This window comes from Antedon mediterranea, chromosome 9 (genome assembly GCF_964355755.1).
Source record: "Antedon mediterranea chromosome 9, ecAntMedi1.1, whole genome shotgun sequence".
In the NCBI taxonomy this organism is placed as follows: Eukaryota; Metazoa; Echinodermata; class Crinoidea; order Comatulida; family Antedonidae; genus Antedon; species Antedon mediterranea.
Window position 1 is genome coordinate 7,664,092 of NC_092678.1, and position 26,364 is coordinate 7,690,455.

Consider the following 26,364-nt stretch of genomic DNA (forward strand, 5'->3'; position numbering starts at 1 on the left):
TGTTAAAACATACTAAAATATAGGCCTGTATAGATATTAGTATCTAAAAGCTACCCTGGGTTGTTTATTAGTACTTACTTTATTTTCCATAAATTAAAAATTGCTGCCATTTGAAAATTTTTTCCCTAATTTTTTCTTTAATAACAAGTTTTTGTAAAGAATGTTTTAAACACATACAAACATTATTCTTAAGATTCAGAATAACTAATTTAATTTTGCCTTTGGAGTCTAGGTCAAAGGTCAATTTATTACACTATATACAATTATTGTATATCTTAAAGACCCCTTCCCTGCAATTTTGGACGTTTTTTGGAAAATAATACATATATATCACTTTAAAAACATTAAACCATGTCATTCCTTGTCTTAAATGTACGTTTTATGGTAAATTATGATAAAAAGTGAGAAACAATGCACTACCTAAGTAGCTTGCGCCGATCGACCTCTCGTGGACGGTCTCAGGCCTAGCCTAGCTAGGCTTAGTTTTGTAGGCCTAGCTGGTAAACATCGGTAAGGTACGAACATTGTACGCTAGCTATATACCTAGCCTGACGTTGTATAGTTGCTGCATTAATTATCTTTCTATTTTTGCCAGACTCCGTTGACACAAATTGGGGAAAACCCGGTATTTTCGCTGAAAAGTTAGGAGTCTTCCATTTGTTTTGGCTTCACGATCGATCGAAAAGTGGGCGAATTACAGGTGAAAAACAACAATATCAATCCGCGCGCAATGCATTTTGGGATTTATAGCGGGCCGCTATAATTATTAAAATCGATTTATTTTTCACATTTTTAACCGTTTAAAGACGAAAAAAGTTATCGCAATAGGACCATATAGTATTATTTTTACATTAAATATAGTTTGTGATCTTAAATTAGATCTAAAAAACGTAGGGAATGGGGCTTTAAACTTGAGTATTTTGAATAAGAATTTATTAGGTAGAAATATAAATGTGGCCTTAAAGCTTTAAAATAACAGTTAATCTGTGCTTTCTTTTGGAGATACAAATTGTTTAAGGTCAAAGGCTTAAATGACCCCCACACTTTTTTTTAATTATTGAATAAGCCATTTTAATGTTAAAATAGTTATTTACTTTGACAACAAAAATTGATGGAACGAAAAATTATTTTTTAACCTAATAAAATCATAATTTAAAAAAGAGTTTAAACTCAAGCCCATTGTCGGTTTGTATTTCATTTACTGTTTTTTATTTTTTATAAGCTAAATCATTATTTTTTAAATAACCTGATTAAAACTACAAAATGACTTTGCAATGTTTGATTTTAGTATTCTTTTATTCTATTTTTTACATAAAAAAGAAAGGAACTGTAAGTTATAAACGTAATAATATCCTTTATAGTATCCGATTAGAAAGGATTCAAATTTAGATTTTCACTCCAATGAAGTACATGGTGACGGAGTTGTTCCATCCAACCCAATATATTTATAGAAAAGACAACTTCAAAGAAGGGACACAGACCAATGCTATCAAGCTGTTTGATAGCCTTGCACACTAGACTAATGAAAGTGGTCTATTCTGTTGGCCAGGGAAAAATTAACAGAAATCAGGAGACACCTCAACATCTTGTGAGTAAGTTCTTAACATGGCCACAAGTTGAAGTAGTTACGGGTTACAAGCAACAAAATAGAGTACATGGGATATGAGAGGTCTACACTACCTAAATTTTTTGTTATCTTTATGTATGCCTACCTATATACAGTGAACACAAAAATCGATTTTCGATCGAAAAATTCTCATCCCTAAGGTGGGATTTTTAACGCATTTCTAATTATACCAATCAGTTCCACAGTTTTGGACAATTTTACAATAGACGTTGTGAAGCTCCAAATTTTGGCCAAAATTAGATTTTTTAACCACAAGTAAAAACACCCCCATTGAAAATAGTACGGTCTATTCCCATGTCTGACCAAACATTTTTTGCTTTCAGTTTGTTTATAAGTCTTTCATCATCTTGTACTAAATTTCGTTTTGAAATAATAGGAAAAATTACAAGAAAATGCTATAATTTTTTAAATTGCCGTTTCTATGGCAACAAGATACAAATATCAAAAATATTTTTATCTTTGCATGTTTCAACCAAACCTCTTTCATTGTGCAAATTTTAAAGAAAATCTATTTTTTTGACTTGGCCACCTAAGGTCGAAATTTATAGACAACTGCTCTTAAGTGTTAAAAGATAATAGAAGACATTTTCAAAAGTTTAACATAGTGAAATTGCATTTTTAATTTTAAAATATAATTTGATTTAATGTACGAGTAGCTTCAAAAAACCCCATTTTGTTTGTGGCATTTTGACGGATGTGTTTATTAAACTAACTAGCATGATTTGCTGTTGGTGTGGAATGGAACAAAATAAAAGAACAGTCCCCACACACCGTTGAATTTAGTTAGTACAATTGTTCCATTGCCAACTGAAACTATTATACAATTAATGTTATTAAATTTAAGTACCAGTCATTGCTTATATGATTCTGTAAAACTTACATCTCAGCATGGTTAATTACTGTCACCACGATCTTTGGAGATGATCAAGATAAGAACACAACTAATATTAAACCGGTCAAAAAAAGCAAACAAATTGTAATGTATTTATCCAGATTGTTCAATTGAAAGAATATATATAATAACTATAAAATTGGTATGAAATTACAGTAAATAACCATATAATGTAATTCAGTTTGACTCTAATTTAATAAATTTATATTCATATACCTTGATACTCGCATCTGTCTCCTGTATATCCATTTCTGCATGAACAGCTAATAGTACTTTCATCAGAACCAAGACGACACCGTCCATTTAGACAAGGATTGGGTGAACATGGATCTAGTTTAGTTTATTTAAATTAACATGAAAAAAAAAAACAATGAAGACAGAATATGAAAAATTAATGCAAATAATTAAAGTTATATTACTTTAAAAACATTAAACCTACTTGTCTTACGTTTTGTGGTTATGTTAAATAGAGAAAAATAATTCAGTACTTTAATGTTGAATTTCCTCTTGTGGACGGTCATAGTCATAGCCTACGTGGCCTTAAGTTTGTAGGGCTAGTTGGTAAACAGCGGTATTATACGAACATAATACTTTAAGCTATAGGCCTAGCCTGGCGTTGTCTAGTAGCTGCATTAATTGTCTTTCTTCATGATCGATCGAAAATGGGTAGATCACAAAAGCTAAACGAAAATACCAATCTGTCCAATGCATGCTGGTATTTTTAGCGGGCCGCTTAAATGATTAGAATTAAACCCTTTTACAGTTTAAAGATGAAAACATTATCGCAACAGGCCCATATAGTATTTATTTTTACATAAAATGCAGTTTGTGACCTTAAATTCAATCGAAAAACAGAAAATACATTCAATACAAAACTAGTACATAGTAAATACAACTAGTACATCTTACGAAATAACAATTCCATAACTTTAAAAAACCAAAATATCTGCCAATCTGTCAATTATTTTTGTTTTTGTAAATAAAAGAGATTATTACAGTATATGTGATTGTCAAGTTTGTACTTAAAAAGTGTACAGTAGTCACTATTCAGTTCAACAAGTATCAAAAGTTACTATTACTATTAGTATTAGTAAAGTCAATATAGTGAAGATTACACGATGGTTGATTTCCTTATCACTAGGCAAATCTCATTTACTTAATTGCTTAAGTATGAATGCTTCACCAAAATATGATGCCAGTTATGGAATTTCCAAATTCATGAAACACCAACAAAGACAAAATATGTATTGTTCATTTCAGCTGCCAGAATTGTAATTATTGTTGAATATGTATGACACGCCATGTGTGTTAAAATGTTAATATTTTACTAAACTGAATCAGCAGCCTTCAATTCCAGAAACAGCAGCGATATTTATGGTGTGCACATTGCCATCACTACAGTGAATATTAATGATATTTTCAGCAAACTTTGCATTCTCCGTTTATAATGTAAGAATATGTTTATTAAACCTAATACATTTTTGTTCTCAATTTATTTTACAGGTGCCAAGAAGTATGTGTGCTTTTTGAAATTTGAATTTTGTTTTATTTTGCAAATTGTATTATTTAAATGACGGAAATTGGTTTAGATGTTTTATAAATTATTTACCAGTATTAATACTTTTTTTATTTTATTCCAGCGTTACGGACGTACAGTTTGAAGACTTTTGTGAACTGTATTTTGAAGAGTAATATATAAAATATGATGAAATCTTCACAGAATGTTTGTCTTATCCTATTAAGTAAATCCTTAAAATTTCATTCAGGAAGAACAAACCCTTGTTGAGAAAATTGCTAAAACCCGTGCGTCATGATAAGAAATTTATTTTTTCTAATCAGTTAGTTTTAACTGTACATTCTATCAAATATTTTTATGCCAAACTAAAGATGTCTTTATTTTCATCTTAAAAACATATAACATTTTAAAATTCTGATAGTGTTTGACTATGTAAATGCATTTTCAAGGCAGGATTTGTATTCAACTACTGTTATGGACGTACAGAATTTCTGTTATTGACGTACTGTACACTATCAACCACAATTCATTTGTACAGTATACGGACAACGATGCTTGAGATGTGTGCAAGTTTGACATACAAACTTTATTTAAATGGTTAAAAACATGAGTACTGTTGTGGTTTAAAGATTTTCATTTTATTATACTTCCAATATTCAATAAACAGTTACATTTCAATTTTGCTATTAAACACTAGCTTTACACACATTATTTATAACAAAAACAACAAAATTCATAAAAGTTCAACTAATATTAATACTCTTTAAAATGTCACCATTTATGATTTTTCAATTTATATTTTTGTTGTATTGGGTGACCTTTCGTTATAATTGCCCCAATAACAACTTAGGACATTCTTTCTGTGCCGCACCTATCAATCTAATATTTTTTCTGTTTTATACCATACAATTCATACGTACGTACCCTCACTGTCAGACAGATACCGGTACCTTTTATTACATTTGTGGATAAAAAATGAAACAAATACAATAGAAAAAAGGGAAATATTGTGTTGAGTCTCGTTTGGGGTATGTATAATAATAATTTTCAGGAATAAGAAATATAGAATATAGTTGAAAAATCAAAACATTAAAACTAGTGTCTCTTATAAATACTTTAATTGGCTACTTGTTGTGAATGATTATGGTAAGACACTAGCCTATACATTCCAACTGTTAGACGCTTTCGCCGGCAGGATTGCCCTCTTTTCGGCACATTAAAAACAATCTCATTTGCCGACTGATATGTAGGTCTATACTACGCAGTTTTACTTATGTATAGCTTGTATAAATGGGTCAAAGGTTATAAATTATCGCATTTATCCGATAATTATCTGATTTGAAAGAGATAATTATCAGTTAATTTTTCTTGAGTGGAATCAGTTAAACCCCGTTTCCACAGGCTGTTTATCGGTTATTTTTTATAGGTTAATTTTTGGCTGCGGAAATACAGCCTGCGTCAACGATAATTGTTAATTATTGTGTTAATTATTAATAATCAAATTACCGTTTTTAGACATTTCTCTCATTTCAATCTGTTTTAATTGCACAAATAATTCGAAACTTAGAAGAATCTGCCAAAATAGTTTCACTCCACAGACAGAAAAAAAAAAACCCTCCGCATGATTGATTGAAACCCTCAACAAACAAACAATGCATTGTACATCATCGCATGTTTATTGAAATTTAATATGAAGTGCTAAAAGAATACCACATTGTAACAAAAAAGATACGCCTACTTGTTTAGGGCATAACTGTTTAGCGTCAGATTATTAGCCCTCTTTTGTTTTGTAAATAAATATTTTATGAGCTGTTAAATTCATGAAACTCCAAAAAGGACAAAATATGGCATGATCAGTTCATTTGCCCAGTATGGCATGCTAAATTGAAATAGCCAAAAAGAAATAACTGTACAGTATTATAGTATTAGTAAAAACTAGAAAGCCACTCCGAGTGCGCATACCTTCGTCTGCTGTAAAATTCTTCTACATAGATTTCTCTGCAAAAATATACTGTATACCTGTATACTGGTATATTTGTGTGTGTCTTAATGCTGTGTGTGATTTTACTTGTTACTTTAAAATTCTGTCCTACTGTATTTTTTAACACTAGCATGTCTGAAAATAATACTAAAAAGTGGTCCAGAATTGGGACTGTGGTCCGAATTGCCTTTAAAATTGAATGGATCGAGTGGTCTTGATCACATATCTATATGTATTTTCATTTTGGTAAAGATCTTATAATTACTTTTTTAGTAATCCTGCTAAAACAGAAAGACAAACACATGCAATCGACTACATTATACCTCCATGGCAGAGGTAAAAAATAACATTACTAAGTCTATGGAACGCCACAGAGGCCACATAGGCCACATAGAAGAACTATGACATGATGTATTCTGTTCGCGAGATGACATTCGACACGAGTTACTTGGGTACAGTTAGTGCATTGCTTTTCTCATTTATCGTAATTAACCATAAAACATGCTTTTAAAAGAAGGAATGACCTGGTTTAATGTTTTTAAAGTAATATATAGGGCCTGCATTATGTTTACAAAATATCAACAACTGTAAGGAAAGTGTCTTCAAATTTACCCATTGGCGAATGCACAATAGTTTGACGGCACGGTTTGACAGACGTCGTAAAACAAAGTTTGTTGAACAACTTCACATAAATAAAGGTCTATGTATGTTCAAGTTATAGAGTTCGGCGGTGTGACGTCACAACAATATGCATGTTGCTAGCCAACCAAAAAATGTGTTCAACGAAGTGATGTAAAGCCAAAGTCTGGATGTCAATCTACAATGTTATTGTTCAAAAAGTGATTCTCCATGGAGAGGAAACCAACAAGATGACGGCTGCAATCGATCAATCAGATAAGCCCTACGCAGTACGCACTGCTATACGCCTGTGTTGAGCATATCTGTGTGAGAACGATAGGCAACGCAGCGTATTAAGCGTATAAAGATAAGTAGGGTACAGTACATTACTACGGAAATATTTAAATGTAATAATTATGGACAAATCAACAACCCATGTGACGGGGTTTTCTACAACAAAGTGTGTAGTGGCCTTTAAAACTTTTCAGTCTGGAGTACGCCCTCTAGCCTCCGACTTCTCACTGCCTTTGGAGCAGTGAGGTAAATCCGAAGGATAGAGGGCGTACTCTAGACTGAAAAGTGATTCCAACAGGAGGGGGAACCAACAAGATGGCGGCAGTAAATGTGTTCAAAAACATTATTTAATATAAAAAATAATAATCTATAATACATTAAGACCACATAAATTACAACACATAATCTTGTCAAAGCAAAGTTTTTATAAAATTAAATATAATTATTGTTAATAGCAATAGAATGAATAATTTCTTGGTAATCTAGCATTTTTTGTATACGAGGATCATATAGAATGCGTTCGCGTTTATACGCTTAACACGCTGCGTTGCGTATTGTTATCACGCAGATAGGCTCAACACAGGCGTAGTAGTGCATACTGCGTAGGGAATATCTGATTGGTCGATTGCAGCAGCCATCTTGTTGGTTCCCTCTCCATGGAGAATCACTTTTTGAACTGCTATAACATTGTTCTTTGTGATCTAGCCTTCGGAGAGAGATGTAATAAGAACACTAGAGGGCATACTCCAGACTAAAAAGTGATTCCAACAGGAGGGGAACCAACAAGATGGCGACCGTAAATGTGTTCAAAAACATTATTTAATATAAAAAATAATAATCCACAATAGACCACATAAATTACAACACATATTCTTGTCAAAGCACAGTAAAGTTTTTATAAAATCAAATATAACTAGAATTTAATTCGTCACTTTGACGAATTATAGATGATCATTTTACTGAAATAATTTTTTTTTTACTTGCACGTACGTTAACATACGATCGGAAAATGTTGATGTATGCCATCCTATTATACGCTTATAGTGCTGAGTTGTGCCTTATTATTATTATATGCCATATATAATATGTACAGTATTATATAATGTATATCTATATACGGGACACACATGTTCTAATTTTTTGGTATGATGGAATTAGGGAGTTTTCGCCATCTTATGAATACGATAACGAAAACGGACACGTCACGCACACGTATTCGTTTTTCGTAAGCCAGTAAAAATCTGTTTCGCATGGCAACAAAATATTGAGGGCGCCGTCCAAAATATGACTGCGGTAAATTTGAGCAAAGCGCAGGTTTATGTTGCTTGGCTGCCTAGGCCTAGCGTAACAACTAACATCAAAGCGAGAAAGGACTTTAAAAACTGCTATGTATCAAAATTGACCTGACATTTTAGTAAATTACTTTAGTAAATTACTTTCAATAAATCTATAATTATATAATCATGAATCATTCCTTATTCAAATGCAAAATAGAAGATCAAAAACTATAGTGATTGTAGTTACGAATATGACTGGTGATATTCGTCAACACGAATACGCTTTACGAATATGAAATGGGGATCAGCTTAAAAGTTTTATAAATGTGTGATGTATCTGTTTTCATTATCGTATTCGTAAGGTTGCGAAACCTCCCTAATTAATTTGCGCATTTTGTCATTTTGAACCTGCTCGTATAGCGTTATTTTATATCGGAACTGACTCAAATTTGGTGAATGTACTAAGGATGGTGAGTAGAATGCGATTTGTAAAAAAAAATTCGTATTTTTTTACGCTATTTAAGTAACGTGCGCACAAAAAATTTTGTTTGCGCAGTAATTTTTTGAAACACACAAATGGCCTAATTCATGCTCTAAATTGATCAAAACTTAATTTTCAGGTTTTTAAATTTTTAAAGCGTTATTTTTACCTTGACCTGAAGTTTACGTGATAATGAATTATGGAGATATGATTGATAATGTGATTTCACAAAATGGCGTATAAACATGGAGTATGGTATAAATGACATCATGAATGAGTGATCACGCTGAAAAGCTTATTAGAATTAAGTTATATTATTTGAAAGATATTGTGAAATTTTGGTAATCATTGACATTAAACTTTTTGAGATAATTGTTACACAAAATAGTGCCCAGAAACAATAACAATAAAGATTTGATACAATAACAATAGGTGATCATTTTATTCTAAATGATCACCTAATTATTGTTAACCGCAATAAAATAAATAATTTCTTGGTAATCTAGCATTTTGTGTATACGAGGATCATATAGAATGCGTTCTCATGCATAGGCTCAACACAGGCGTAGTAGTGCGTACTGTGTAGGGAATATCTGATTGGTCAATTGTAGCCACAATCTTGTTGGTTCCCTCTCAATGGATAATCACTTTTGAACTGCGATGACATTAAAAGATTGCATCCAGGCTTCGGTTATTACAAATCACTGGGTTGAACACATTTTTTGGTTGGCTAGCAACCACGCAGCGCCACCTACCGCCATGACTTCAGCACCGTATATTAGAGAGAAACACCATCCTGACAACCCAACCAACCACAAATACCAAAACAAAATAAACATGTATTGTAACACGAGAAATCGTATACAGTATTACACGTTGAAACACTAGGCCTACTCAATAGCCAGGGTTATTTGCTTAGCCAAACGAATTGAGAATTAGGGGTCTTGACTCACCTGTCGTTTGAGATGAGCATAATCTGAAACATTGTAGAAGTAACAGAATCAACGTTATCACCACACACTTTTGATCAAACATCGTATTTTTTCATTCCTGTCGAACTTTTCCTTAACACCTTTTTACTTTGATTTTTCCCAAAGTTGTTTCCTTGTATAATAGCGCCCTCAAGAATTAGAGAAAATATTATCAATGGTGCCTGGTGGGCACCCAACCGTGTACCTGGCTAATGCAACGTATTATAATTTCAATAGAGTTTCCAAGATTTAACCCGACGCCAAGTAGATGACATCTTCGGGACCCAACAGTAATTTTCCCGGTCATTAATAGGGGTGACCTACCCTAAGGACACTAACCAAAAACCGAAATTGTTCCTTAATAGGTACAGTTTTGTAGTGGAAAAAATCAAAACAAAAAACAAAACGAACAATAATCGATCTGGACTCACGAATGAGAAGAATTAAAAATTTAGCAGCCAGCGTTTCAACAATGGAAAATGTCAAACCAGAGAAAGTATCATAATAATTATAATATAACGATATAAATCTAGTCGTAGTAATTTTCACCAGTAACTTTTTTGGGGAACCTGTGCCTTTGTCCATTTTTCGCCGCTTGTCATTATTTTTGTTGTTACTTTTTGTCTTTGGACGTAAATAAATATTTTCTGAGACGGGAAAGGGATTTACGTTAGAAACAGAATAAAGTCAATGAAAGATGGAAGATAATTAATGTCAGAGAACAGAATGAAGTCAGTGAGAGACTGGAAGAGAATTCACGTCAGAAAACAAAATGAAGTCAATGATAGACTGGAAGAGAATTCACGTCAGAACACAGAATGAAGTCAGCGAGAGATTAGAAGAGAATTCACGTCAGAACACAGAATGCAGTCAGTGAGCGACTGGAATAGAATTCACGGCTGAACACTGAATGAAGTGAGAGACTGGAAGAGAATTCACGTCTGAACACTGAAAGAAGTGAGAGACTGGAAGAGAATTCACGTCTGAACACTGAATGAAGTGAGAGACTGGAAGAGAATTCACGTCTGAACACTAAATGAAGTGAGAAACTGGAAGAGAATTACGTCTGAACACTGAATGAAGTGAGAGCCTGGAAGAGAATTCACGTCTGAACACTAAATGAAGTGAGAGACTGAAAGAGAATTCACGTCAGAACACAGTATAGTCAGTGAGAGACTAGAAGAGAATTCACGTCTGAACACAGAATGAAGTCAGTGAGACTTGAAGAGAATCACGTCTGAACACTGAATGAAGTCAGTGAGAAACTAGAAGAGAATTCACGTCAGAACACAAAATAAAGTTAGTGAGACTAGAAGACAATTCACGTCTGAACACAGAATGAAGTCAGTGAGAGACTAGAAGAGAATTCACGTCTGAACACAGAATGAAGTCAGTGAAAGACTACAAGAGAATTCACTTCAGAACACAGTATAGTCAGTGAGAGACTAGAAGAGAATTCACGTCAGAACACAGTATAGTCAGTGAGAAACTAGAAGAGAATTCACGTCAGAACACAGGATGAAGTCAGTGATAGAATAGAAGAGAATTCACGTCTGACCACAGTATAGTCAGCGAGAGACTAGAAGAGAATTCACGTCAGAACACAGAATGAAGTCAGTGATAGAATAGAAGATAATTCACGTCAGAACACAGTATAATTAGTGAAAGACTAGAAGAGAATTTACGTCAGAACACAGAATGAAGTGAGAGACTGTAAGAGAATTCACGTCTAAACACAGAATGAAGTAAGAGACTGGAAAAGAATTCACGTCAACACAGAATGAAGTCAGTGATAGAATAGAAGAAAATTCACGTCAGAGCACAGTATAGTCAGTGAGAGACTAGAAGAGAATTTACGTCTGAACACAGAATGAAGTCAGTGAGAGACTAGAAGAGAATTCACGTCAGAACACAGAATGAAGTCAGTGAGATACTAGAAGAGAACTTGCGTCAGAACACAGTATAGTTAGTGAGAGACTAGAAGAGAATTCACGTCAGAACACACAATGAAGTGAGAGACTGGAAGAGAATTCACGTCTGAACACAGAATGAAGTGAGAGACTGGAAGAGAATTCACGTATGAACACAGAATGAAGTCAGTGAGAGACTAGAAGAGAATTCACGTCTGAACAGAGAATGAAGTCAGTGAGAGACTAGAAGAGAATTCACGTCTGAACAGAGAATGAAGTCAGTGAGACTAGAAGAGAATTCACTTCAGAACACAGTATAGTTAGTGAGAGACTAGAAGAGAATTCACGTCAGAACACACAATGAAGTGAAAGACTGGATGAGAATTCACGTCTGAACACAGAATGAAGTGAGAGACTGGAAGAGAATTCACGTATGAACACAGAATGAAGTCAGTGAGAGACTAGAAGAGAATTCACGTCTGAACAGAGAATGAAGTCAGTGAGAGACTAAAAGAGAATTCACGTCTGAACAGAGAATGAAGTCAGTGAGACTAGAAGAGAATTCACGTCAGAACACAGAACGAAGTCAGTGATAGAATAGAAGAGAATTCACGTCAGAACACACAATGAAGTGAGAGACTGGAAGAGAATTCACGTCTGAACACAGAATGAAGTGAGAGACTGGAAGAGAATTCACGTCTGAACACTGAATGAAGTCAGAGATTGGAAGATCATTCAGTGATGAATGAAGTCGGTGAGAGACTAGAAGAGAATTCACGTCAGAACACAAATGAAGTCAGTGAGACTAGAAGAGAATTCACGTCTGAACACAGAATGAAGTCAATGAGAGACTGGAGGAGAATTCACGTCAACATAGAATGAAGTCAGTGAGAGACTAGAAGCGAATTCACGTCTGAACACAGAATGAAGTCAGTGAGAGACTAGAAGAGAATTCACTTCAGAACACAGTATAGTCAGTGAGAGACTAGAAGAGAATTCACGTCAGAACACAGTATAGTCAGTGAGAGACTAGAAGAGAATTCACGACAGAACACAGGATGAAGTCAGTGATAGAATAGAAGAGAATTCACGTCTGACCACAGTATAGTTAGGGAGAGACTAGAAGAGAATTCACGTCAGAACACAGAATGAAGTCAATGAGAGACTAGAAGAGAATTCACGTCAGAACACACAATGAAGTGAGAGACTGTAAGAGAATTCACGTCTGAACACAGAATGAAGTGAGAGACTGGAAAAGAATTCACGTCAACATAGAATGAAGTCATTGATAGAATAGAAGAGAATTCACGTCAGAACATAGTATAGTCAGTGAGAGACTATAGAAGAGAATTTACGTCCGAACACAGAATGAAGTCAGTGAGTTACTAGAAGAGAACTCACGTCAGAACACAGAATGAAGTCAGTGATAGAATAGAAGAGAATTCACGTCAGAACACAGTATAGTTAGTGAGAGACTAGAAGAGAATTCACGTCAGAACACACAATGAAGTGAGAGACTGGAAGATAATTCACGTCTGAACACAGGATGAAGTGAGAGACTGGAAGTGAATTCACGTCTGAACACAGTATAGTCAGTGAGCGATTAGAAGAGAATTCACGTCTGAACACAGAATGAAATCAGTGATAGAACAGAAGAGAATTCACGTCTGAACACAGTATAGTCAGTGAGAGACTAGAGAGAGAATTTAGGTCTGAACACAGAATGAAGTCAATGAGAGACTGGAGGAGAATTCACGTCAACACAGAATGAAGTCAGTGAGAGACTAGAAGAGAATTCACGTCAGAACACAGTATAGTTAGTGAGAGCCTGGAAGAGAATTCATGTCAGAACACAGAATGAAATCAGTGAGAGACTAGAAGAGAATTCACGTCCGAACACTAAACTAAGTCAGTGAGACTAGAAGAGCATTCACGTTCATTCAGAGATTACTGCAGAAAGGAATCCACCCAACCCACCTTATACTTATGCATTTCATGCTTTGCAGGTGGTCATTCCAATACTATTATTCAATATTGATTGGTTTTAAAGATACAGAATTGTAGTAGTAAGAGTTTATACAACAACATATCTTAATCTCTCAACGAATATGAAACAAGTATTTGTCTGAAATGTTTGTTTCTAATCTTATTTTTTTATTTATCCATCTATTCAGGGAAGAGTAAAATTACAATTACAGTAATTACTCTTCTCTTATTTATTCTTCATTCCTTTTTGCTTCTGTTCACAATTTCAGTCAATGATTAAACATCTAAAAAAATACGACATAATGTTTTTCATAATTGTATAATTATAAATACAGATAGTATAGCTACAATGTCAGTTATTTGCTATGTTGACTGAAGATGCAAATCATTACCCTTTATCTTAAAGTAATATTTAATTTATTTTGGACACACTGAATATTAGAAATTACTCTCATTAATTTTTTTATTACTACAGTAAATTATTCTATTAATAGAATTAACAATAACTTATTTCTGTGCACAATCTGAGTACGTATTCGTATTGTTATAAATTTTATTGGAATACCATGCATCATATATTATATTATAATTTACCTCCGCCAAGGAGGTATATGTAATCGGTAGCGTGTGTTTGTTTGTTTGTTTGTTAGCAGGATTACTCAAAAAGTAATCACAAGATCTTTACCAAAATGAATAGACAGATAGATATGTGGTCAAGGACCATTCCATTACATTTTGGGACCATTTGGGACCACAGTCCCAATTCTGGACCACTTTTTAGTATACTTTTTCAGACCTGCTAGTGTTAAAAGATAGGACAGAATTTTTCAAAAGCCGGCGAGCAGTCTTAAAGTAACAAGTAAACTGAAATTGCATTTTCTCGAGAACTACTTGTCCAAAAAACTTCATTTTTTAACAAGAGGCAAGAGTTATAATTTGTGATTTGTAATTTTAAAACATAATTTGATTTAATGTGCACGTTTTTTGATGCGAGTAGTTTAAAAAACCTATTTCTTTTCAAATTCACTCGTTTGATTTTCGCGTTGCTGTTCTGTTGTTAGTCAACTGAAGCTATTGTTAATTGAAAGGCTTGTTACATAACCATTACACCAAACTCGCATACACATGCTTGTAATGAAATTAGCCTAATCAAAAACAGCATTAAGACTAAAAAAATATATTTTTTTTTTACCGGAGAAATCTTATGTAGGAGAATTTTACAGTAGGCGGAGGTATGCACTCTCGGAGTGGCTTTCTAGTTATTATATTTATTATTCTATTCAAAAATTATTTCTTTTGCAGTATTATAGAAAATTATATTATTTATAGCTAGCTTACCATGTGTAATCAGTTGTTTTTTTTTAGCTGCCTGATTTTTTTGCCCAGTATTATACCAAATATCAATTATTAATTATTTACCTTGATTACCCTGTATAAACTAATTTATATTTACTACTGATTATTGCAAACATTAATGTATTTGTTCTGTTTCACGAAGTGGAAGAACGTGTTCTTCTATTTCTTTTACGTTGCTTTTCATTCATTTACCAAATCAGCACTGTGGTTTCGGTTCCATGTAACAGAAAAGGTGTTACTCTTTATCCTGTATAAGCCTTTTTCTTTTAATCATTTGTTGCATGAACTGAGCATTATACATTTTATTTAGTAGAACCGCTCTGCATTATACTGAATAATATACTATAATTCTTATTGGCTTAAATCTGTAGTTTATTATCAATTTATCTAATTGCATGAAAAATGCCAACTTAAATATAATATTGCTTTCTGTGTACTGTAGTGGATATTTTCAATAATTTACAATTTAAATGCTTGGAGATGTCTCAGATAACTAGAAATTTAAACTTAGGTGCTTTACTGTTTTAACAGTATAGAGAACATGTGGGTATGTACATTAATCTCAACAAATTACACTCAACTATGTGACATTATGTGAAAACTTGAACAGTGATGGGTCATATACTAAACACCATACGCCATACATAATACATGTAGTACCACATGTGCCTAGGTTACAAACCCTAACATACCATGCATGGTTCGTTATGTATAGTGTGTTTGTGATGTATAGATGTGACATGTGGTGGTATGGGTTTAGTAGAACCACCACTGGTATGATGGATGAACAAAGACAACACAATTCACTACCAAATACACATCACACTATGACTTCGTAAACGGTCTGTCCAGGTGTTCCCTGCAAGCGTATACCTTAAAGACAAAGTGTAAACCAATAAAATAGAAAGTATATCAAACTTGAATCAGGTCGTGTAAAGGGCAAAGATACTTGATGCAAATTTTGAGAAATTATCAGATTATAAGTACTGTAGTCAAAGGTACTGTACTATTTTTAACTTGAACATTTTGTATACAGGCTAATTCATAAAGGCCCATACTGCCAACCGAAACCCTCCCCCTCCCCTTCCACATTTCTTCTGAAAGTTCCTAACTTGAGCTATTACCAAACTGGTTTAAGTATAGAACAGCTGGTATCAACATTTAAAACATCATAGATACTTAACTTTTATTAGTTGTGGCTACCTTTTTAGTTTTTAATAAATGAGGTTCATACCAGTATTATGTTGTAAGTCTTGCAGCACTGTAGCATCATCAGTAATGCCAGTAGATGTCATGTAGCTTTCAAATCCTGCATTATCACATCCCGTTGGCATGGCAATATCATCATAAGTAGCTATGTTCATCGCTGTGGAATTTTTTATTTTTTGGTTCTTTTCACTGGAATAATATAACCTATAAGAGAAAGTAAAACAATTCTTTTTGAAAAAAAAAACAATTCTTTTTGAAAAGAACACTTATGAATAAAATGTATTCCATCTGTAGTATTGATGGCACAAAACAAGGTGTGGCATTCCAATTATTTATTATTATTTTTATCAGTTTGGCAAAAAGTTGTGAAATCTAGTGCCATGAGATTACTTACTATTAAATTAGATCTTACTTTAATAAAACAGTACATTATTGAAAATATAATAAAATTTAACTAAAAATTATAAATTAAGTGTTAAGTTTTACTACTAACAAATTTAGATATAAAATTTAATATAAAATTACACAAACATCACCTGCATATTATTGACCAAGGAATCATTGCATGAATGAATTTTTATTTATTAATCAAGGTACAGTATATAATAGCAAATTATAAAGAAAAGAAAGAGCTAAACATGTTATTCCTTTTGCTGCAGTTACTGCAGTATTACATTTAGTTTATTATTTAACTCGTTTATACAAATGTATAATTTACATAAGTCCTAGGTCATTGAAAATCAAAAACTCCCCATTACAATATATAATGAAATAAATCTCTTCTGTATTCGCCTTCACTTAGCTTTATCAATCCAAGTTTAACCAATTAGTTATACGGGTTTGAAAACCAAGTATTTTAAGAAAAAGCTTGTCCGAATATTATTTGAACATATAGGTACTATTATCATTTTAGAAATAATATTAGAAGATGCCAGCCACCAGCATTCAAATTGATATAGAAATAGAGCAAGTATAAAGTCAGTAGCCAGTAACAAACTACTTAAGTTATTGGTACGATAACACCTCAACAAAGCTGTGGACATCACAAACATGATGATAGCAAAAATTATCATTATCACTATCAAGTAAACTGGTATAGATGTACTGCCTGCAAATTAAATGAAAACAAAGAAAATAGAAAATGTCAAAATATTTATTTGGAAAAAAAAGAAAATTGGTATAGAATTTAACATAACTGATAACTAACCTAAGGGAATATTCGGACACTCCTACATACAAGAACTATTTATATTTGCAAAAGAACAACCAAACTGTCCACTAATTCGCATCAGTATAAAAGTACACAATTTATTATCATTAATATGACCTACTTTCAACAATATGCACAGTAAATTCACAATTTCCTACATTATTATGTCCATCCAATGCAGAACATTTAACAGTAGTTAACCCATTTTTAAATGATGAACCAGAAGGTGGAGTACAAGTAGCTGACAGACCAGTATCAACATTGCCAGACACTGAGGGGTCATCCCATGTCACTGTAGCTTGGTCAGCACCTGAAACTTCAATGTTTCCTGGGCAGGTAAAAATGGGGACATAATCTGCAAAAAATAGATAAGAAGTAATATTCATTCTTAAAATTTAAAATGGAAAACCTGGCTTTCAGAAATCTTGGAGGTAATTGGTCTAGACCACTGCTTTTGCTTGGGTTGAGAAGTCATTTAGATGTTTCAATGTAGTTCTCAGCTTATTTAACAATGCAATTTTTGTTTAATTAATATCATTTAAAATGTCTGATTCAAATTCACATAATCAAGTTGTTTTTTATCTAATATAAATGTATACTCTCAAAAAATTTCATCTGGTTTTAAATGGATATTTAAAAAATAAATGTTAACTTTTTTGGTAAACCAGTTGCCAAGTACTTACTTTTTACGTTTCAGCTATTTTCAGTGGCCTTGGTCACGCAAATGACGTTGACATGATTCGTCATGGTAGATTTCAACCTCTCTAGTCAAATTATTTACATAATTATTATACAAAAAATAGAAACATTAGTATTACCATTGTTTATAGTAACTGTAAATACACAGCTTCCTGCTTTACCATCAGTGTCCATAGCAGAACAAGTAACATCAGTTGAACCAATATTAAATGATGAACCAGAAGGTGGAGTACAAGTAGCTGAAAGACCAGTATCAATATTGTCAGTGACTGTGGGGTCATCCCAGGTCACTGTAGCTGCATCAGTGCCTGAACCTTCTTCAATGTTATCTGGGCAAGTCACAATAGGGGCAACAACATCTACAAGAAATATTATTACACAAAATATAGTGAACATCAAAATCACTGCTGAAACTATAAAGTAACAATTTTCATTTTAAAAGAAAAGTCACATTTTGGTTTTTTTTTAAAGATGAATGATGTATCTGCTTTTTATTAGTTTTCTATTTTAAATCATGCATTTCACAAACATCTTCACATGACTAGAAAACTTAACAAATAAGTAATTAGTAATATTTAAAAAAATACAGCAAACATACAGTATGCTCCAATTGTTGAAACATAAATGTCATAATTAATGATTAAACTTACTGATGACAAGAACTTTAAAAATACAGATACCCGTATTGCCAGCAGTGTCCATTGCAGAACAGGTGATATAAGTTGAACCAATATTAAATGATGAACCAGAAGGTGGAGTACAAGTAGCTGACAGACCAGTATCAACATTGTCAGTGACTGAAGGGTCATTCCAGGTCACTGTACCTTGGTTTGAGGTTGTAACTCTAGTTTGGTCTTCAGGACATACAAGATTAGGATTCTCTATATCTAAGAAAGAAAACGTATAATTACAAAGATTGTATTGTTTTGACAGTTTCATGTACTTATTTAAAATCAGTATAAATTAAAATAGTAGAAGGTATAACAGGAAAATGTGATGCTAATATTAAGTCTAGTCTACCAAAATTTCTATAAAAAAATATTTTACAGAATTTCTACATGGCAGCATCTCCATGAGTGGAAATGAACCCTGCACGATAGAAAAGTGAAGTACTGTATATATTGTATGCAGATGGAATATTGAAACACATTATTAATAGTACAAATTCTGACAATCTTTGGACCTAGAGCTTTTTGGGACAATTTACTGTGATGACACCGGTCACTCATGCAAATTAATCTTACAATCAAGCCAGAAATCCATCACAGCAGGCAGCAGCAGGAAGGTTAACTAACCAATTTTGGCAAGACTTAAACAATGGCATCGAGATGTAAAAATGATACATACCTCATGTCCAGTTATAATGAAAAATTTGTTCGGCTTTCTTCTTTTGTCAAATTGAGAGGATACCAAATATATTCAAATGGCAACTTGATAATATTTTTCTCAATTTTCAACATAAATACAATATATATGGAATATTCCCTAGAGGTAAAGTCTGATGTAAGATGAGGTTGTGTCAATTACTCAGAAGTGCTGTCGTTGCTTCCCCACACAATGAAAACCACAGTAGTCTAAAATAGTAAAAATGTATATATATATCCAAATCAAAAAATAAATACTTACGACTCACAGTAACTATAAATGTACAGATTCCTACTTCACCAGCACTATTTATAACATAACAAGTGACATCAGTTGAACCAGTATTAAATGATGAGCCAGAAGGTGGTGTACAAGTAGCTGACATACCAGAATTATAATCTTGGTCAGAGGGATCATCCCAGGTCACTATAGTTTTATCTGTATCTGAATGATTTTCAATATTACTTGGGCAGGTCAAAACAGGGTCACCAGTATCTACAAACACAATAATACATTCAATTCAAACACATTTAACTTTTCTAAAAACTAGCATGAATGTACGATACTCGGGGTACAGCAAAAGAAGCTGTAATGACGTCATAAGACGGGATGTGATGTCACATACACATCAATAACCTCGCTACTAAATACGGCTATACGGTACCATCTTCGAGACGTCATATGGCTGCATCTGGATTGAAATTTAAAAATCCGGCTATAGCTTTGAGGACATGTCCCTGTAGTATATTCATGCCAAATCCCAGCTCAATAATACAACGAATAAGGGAGGAGTAGTACTTTATAAATCGCACTTTTTACTCAATAGTGTCCAGATGGAGGAGAAGATGAGCGAGTCCTATACTCGGGTACCCCAAGTAAAAATCATTCTTTATAGGCCACTGTAATGCTTTGATCAGGGTTGTTGTTTACTCTAGCTCCATATTTCAATTAGATGCTTGACTTGCGGTTTAAAATAAACTGTTATAATTTGGCTTTAAATCAATTTTTCTTATAATTAAACTGAAGAAATAATGAAAGTTTAAACGTATCAAATGGAAGTTTAAGACAAAATTTGGTTAAAACAGTCTTATACTTACAAGTTACATTCACTGTAAATGTACAGCTTCCTGTATTACCAGCTCTATCAATCGCAGTACATATAACTTTAGTTGAACCAATAGGAAAATACAAACTAGATGGAGTACAAGTAGCAGACAGATCAGAGTTAATATTGTCAGTGACAGAGAGGTCATGCTCATATATCCATGCACCACTTGAGGTAGATGAAAACACTCTGTCTGGGCATATAACAATGGGGTTCTCATTATCTAAAAAATAATAGTTTGTGTAATAAATATGAATAATATAAACATAAAATACTGTAGAAAGGTTTTCAACATCTAAATAAAACATTTAAATTCATAAATGTATTAATTTATTTATATTTGTTATGTGTCATTCATATCACATGCCATGTATTTCTTCCATATCAATACTATATATTGTAATTTTGTAATTAAAGAATTTTGAGAATGCGAGACACATAGACTGAGAGATGAGTGGATTTAGTGCATTTACCATTGGTCTTAATATGATTTTTGTGTGAGACACCCAATTCTTAAGTGATTTTTGGTGATGCACTTTCGGGTCAGAGGTTAATTACCTATTTTTCACACAATTTTACCAATATCTTTATTTTATGGGACAGTATTTGATGAAATGCAGTAAACTAGTCATTATGCACTATAATGTGCATAACTCAGCTCTAGTCTATCATGGTCATAATCTGAGCACCATCTTTTGCCGAGCCTTGTGATTGATAACAAGATGAAATAAAAATAGTAAAGGTAGGCCTGTTCATATACTGTATATATATATATATATATATATATATATATATATATATATATATAAATCCAAAGGCAAATTACTGAAAGTATTGACAATGCAGTGGGTATCAGTGGCTGGATCTCAATGAAGATACAAAATAAAATAAGCAAAAAGCTAAATCAAAACGATAATGTAAAACAGCTAGAAAAAGTAGCAGAGCTTTCGGGCAACAATAGTCCTTCTTTAGTGCAACTTATATAATTATAAAGGAATGATTTAACTTGCTATATTACATACCTTCATCGATAAATTGTACAGCAAAATTACATTCACCAGTATTATTATCACTATCAGTTGCAGTACATGTTACAGTAGTGGGACCAGCAGGAAATAAAGAACCAGAAGATGGAGTACAGTTAGCAATCAGCCCAAGGTCAGTGTCATCAACTACTGTAGGTGGATCCCAGGTTACATTAGAGGGTGTACCTACCAATACAATGTCACTAGGACAAGTCACAATTGGTATTAAAGCAACTAGAAAAAAACAAAACAATAAACTATTATTATGTCTCAAAATAGCATATATTGGTCATCTAAAATTATGTACAAAGTTGAACAGTTAAAGAAATCATCTTTCCTCCTAACACTAAAATTAATGAAAAAACAAAAATATTTCATAATGCTTCAAATAAGAAATAAGTTTACTTCCATTGACTTGTACTTCACACACACTGATTTCATTACTGCTCTTTTGAAATAGAAAAACAAATCGTCCATTTTTATTTGGATCACAGTTTACACGGTGGAGAGTACGGTCAGAATCAATTGATCCACATTTGCTATTGACATTTAAAGGTGAATCTTCACTTTCAATAACATACACCTCTGTCCCAAAATTAGACACTAAATTAAAATATAAAAAATGTACATAGAAACAATTCTGAATAGTGTATATTGTATGTAGTTTGATGTAGAGTTACAACTCAATTGTCAACATTAAAGCTCTTTTCAGATGATTCATGAGTCTTTTTGGTTTAGTTGGTCTTATTTTATTTCTTTAATTCAATTCCTCCACATCAACAGAAAAGTCATCACTAATGGGAAAAAGATGATGCAAAATGCTTCAGGACATTTTAAACAAAGTTTGGAATGCTGAAAAATTGCCAGTGGAATGGAAGAATTGGATTATAATTATTATCACCCAAGAAGGGGGTTTGGCATCATGTGGAAATTGAACATTATCATCATTATAAGTAAAGATTCCTGTATTCTACTAGAAAGAATAAAGGATTCACTGGATAAACAGTTGTTACAGATTCAGTACAGATCACATATTTACACTACGTTCAATTATTGAAGATCTGCACTGATTGAACAAAGATTAGAATGGCAATCAACTGTGTAAACTTAACCAAGCAAATCAGAGTTAGAACGAAAATAAACAATGAAATAAAACAGCATTGAAGATGGTTTTGCATGGTCAGTAACAGACACACAAATACGGTCATGTGATAGACAACAAGAACGGAGGAAGAGAGACCGAGCAAAGGGTACATGGCGAAGAACAGTAGATTAGAAAATGAAACTTTATTAACCAGACATGGGAGACTTTACACCACCTCACTTCCTCCATAAACGGACTCTGAATTTTCTGGACCTGAAATGCTTACACAGGCGACTTTCTCAACTGTAATTTAATATTATTGGATATCCATATGTTTGTATAGTTATCGTATATATATTCATTTACAGTAGTATGGCTGAGCATTATATTATACCTTCATATGATCCATATGGTGTATATACATAAATGTCTTCAATGCTGTAAATACTGCCTAAATCAACATACCAATAAGGGTTCTCGTTTCTTGACACTTAAAAAAAATGTTATAAGGTTTTTTTTTTTTATGGACATATTCTGTCCATAAAGTATTGTTTTGACCGTGCTATGTTGCGAACATTGTGACCAAATCTCATAATTATGCCATTATTATTATTATATTATTATTATGCCATTCCTAATGCAAATGCTTTCTGTCAAGCCGTCTGTGTAGTCGAGTGGATAAGACTATGGCCTCTACATGTCAATGTATCGGGTTCGAATCCCATGTACAACTTCTTGTTACTTTATAGCGAGATAAAGATTATTTAGAGGGTCAGGTTTAGTTATATTTAGGAAGTAGTTCGGCTATCTTTCACATAAGGGGTCCCCAAATTATGTACAAAAAAAAAATTGCTTCCCAGTCTAGCATTTGTCAATGATTTGTGAGGATAAATTGAATAAAAGTAGGTGTGTTATAAAACAAATAATTAATGTTTTGTATTTGTTGAATGGTGAGAATATTTGATAAAAAATTGACTGCCTTGTTAAAAATAGAGCAGTAAATTTTTCAACTATTCTCACCATCTAACTTATAAACATTCATTTTTTGTATACTCACATCAGTACATACAGTCATACTTACCAACTGTACGGGAACATGAACCAGAGTTGAAATCTCTATCTCTGTTACCATCAACAGCTAAACTGGCATCATATGATATACCACCAGAGGAATAAGTTGTACTCTGGTAAGCAGGCTTGTGATATGAAAAATAAGATTTTACGGAGACTACATGGAATAAAAATAACAAAAAGATATATTTTAACAAAATGTTTTAATATTTTCTCATTATATATTATTAATGTATAAGTTTAAGTATTAATCAAAGTTTATCAGTGCCTTCATCATCAAACACCAGGAAGAAAGTCTTAATTAACAACTATTTAAGTGAACACTTTCTATATTGCAATAAAGTCATATTTTATGAACATTTAAAAAAAATCAGTTTTTGGACTGATGTTCATGAGGCCTAAATTGTGTTTAAATATTGGTTTGGTTCATTTCAACTACAGACTATAAAGAATTTAACTGCCTTGAGGAACTCCTTGCTGTTTCTATCGAGTACTAAATTGTTTAAGAATGGCCAAATGAGTCTGAAGTATTGATAACTATTTAAAATTGTTTAGGCAATTTGATTAACAAAACCATTCTGTTCCAATTATTGGTGATAGGCCTATAAAAACCTGTGAAACTTTTAATACTCACATCTGTCCCCTTTACATCCCCTTTGGTACGAACATATAAATGTACTTCCATCAGAAACAAGATGACAGAATCCACCATTCAGACAAGGATTGGGTGAACACGGATCTAGTTTAGTTTATGTAAATTAACAAAGAAAAACAAAATTCAAATTCATTTCATTTCTAGAACAGTAGTTGTTTGTTTATTTGTTTAATATTTATCTATCCATAATATTATACACAATACAATACATTATAATTTAAAATTAACAAAATCCTACATATCATACTAAATAATTATACTTTTATGGTATAGCAGACCCTTTGTTTGTATTTATCATACCTCCATGATTTAATGGGGAGAAAATAAATAGTTTTCCAATAAGTGACCGATGCATTCTCATTTTCAGTTTAACAAAGAAAACACCCATCCCTACCAATAGCTTAGTAAACCATCAGGTAGCCTACACTGTTGTAAGTATTCTGCTATACTACTACTATACTAGAGCAAAATAACATAAATCAATTTAAACTTACCAGGTAAGGAAGCATTACGCCCCACATATGAAGCACTAAAACCTTCTTTTGCTACAGTTGAATCTGTGTGGAAGATCACAGTAATCACATTGCCCCAACTAGTGTATTGAGGTGGAGGGGTTGTGCCACAGAACCTAAATAATAAAAAGTTAAGTAAACTAGTAGAATGTTAACATAAGATTAAACAGTTATTAATAACAGGCATTTAAAAAATGGATTCTACATAAACAACTTTCCTATAGCAAAAGTATGTGGCAAGAGTGTCTCAACCCCTTCTTACTTACCATGGATGGGGGCCTACAATTTTGACAATATGAAACTTTTTGCACACAGGTTATAATTGTGTACACTGGACCTACGGTTATAATAGTCCTTATCCGAGAAGGCTGGTCGGACTAACCCTTGACGATATTGTTGGCTCTTTAGGTATGGTAAACAGCGCTTCTGCCATTTGACTACTGACATTTGACAACTGATATCAATAGAAACTTCAAATTATAAAAAAACAACAAACTTACCATCCAATCACTGTATTTGTACTGTTGTCATACACCGCAACATAATCATATTTACAATCTGATTCGTCTTCCAAACTGAAAGTTTCGAAAGTCAATCGTATGATATATCCATCTTCTACTGTCACTATATAGGAACAATGTACATCATGTGGGTACTGATTTCCATTTGCAGGTGAACTAAATACACCAGTTTGGTCAGCAAATCTACCACCACAAGAATCTATAACATATGATGAGAAAAAAAAATATAGGTACAATAGAACCCCTATTAAGGGTACACTTTTGGGACAAAAATTGTCCCCTTAAATGAGTGTGCAGTGAATAGGGGTTCCCTGCTCAGAGGTCACTTACTGAAATTATTGTCCCCTTAATAGGCGTTATGCAGGGAAAAAACAAAAAATGATAAAATGAACAATAATTTATATTTAAAAACTTGATGCATGTAGATTTGAAACTTTAGTAGCCTATGTTAAAGAGAAAAAAAACACCATGCGAAGTGGACAGGCATTATAAATTCAACACATTAGCAGTAACTATCTAAATGAATTGAATTATTTGTGGCCTACTATTTTGTTGTTTTTATGATGGGAAAATGAATTTGTCTTCTTAATATGGGTTAAATCAACAAATTAGAGGTGTCCCTTATTAAGGGGCAATTTTGTGTCAAGGTGTCCCACAGGTGGTGTTGTACTATATTTGTTTTCTAGGCTCATGTTACTACATATAGGAAGTAAATAGGTCTAAAGGGATGCCATCCAAAAAAAAGTGACAGTGTAGCCTAGTACTTACTTTGATCATCCATCGTTTGAGATGAGCATATGGTGAAGCATTGAAGTAGCAACATCAGATTTATAATGGCGCTTTGTTTATCAAACATTGTCTTCTTTCCAACAAACATAAACTTGAGAGCATGAAACTTTCACTGTTACTGTACAGTTGTGTACTCAGGGAGTTGTTGAATTAAAAATTATTTCCTGGTACTTTAAATTTCTGGTCTCTTTGTTCTGAAATAAAAAGAAT

The 26,364-nt window shown here is 32.9% G+C and overlaps 1 protein-coding gene across 1 annotated transcript; it reads right to left on the reverse strand.

The window, feature by feature from the left end:
• Positions 1-13,733: 13,733 nt before the first annotated feature.
• On the reverse strand, positions 13,734-26,350 carry LOC140059275 (uncharacterized). Its single transcript, XM_072105143.1, has 16 exons — positions 26,134-26,350; positions 25,345-25,564; positions 24,827-24,960; positions 24,312-24,416; positions 23,688-23,834; positions 23,001-23,096; positions 21,928-22,125; positions 21,520-21,756; positions 20,490-20,720; positions 19,654-19,887; positions 18,678-18,914; positions 18,147-18,386; positions 17,450-17,683; positions 17,142-17,226; positions 16,144-16,322; positions 13,734-15,782 (listed from the first exon to the last, which is right to left on the reverse strand). Exons 1-16 carry the CDS (start codon positions 26,240-26,242, stop codon positions 15,730-15,732), a joined length of 2,739 nt encoding a protein of 912 aa, XP_071961244.1. The 5' UTR covers positions 26,243-26,350; the 3' UTR covers positions 13,734-15,729.
• Between the last annotated feature and the right edge of the window lie 14 nt (positions 26,351-26,364).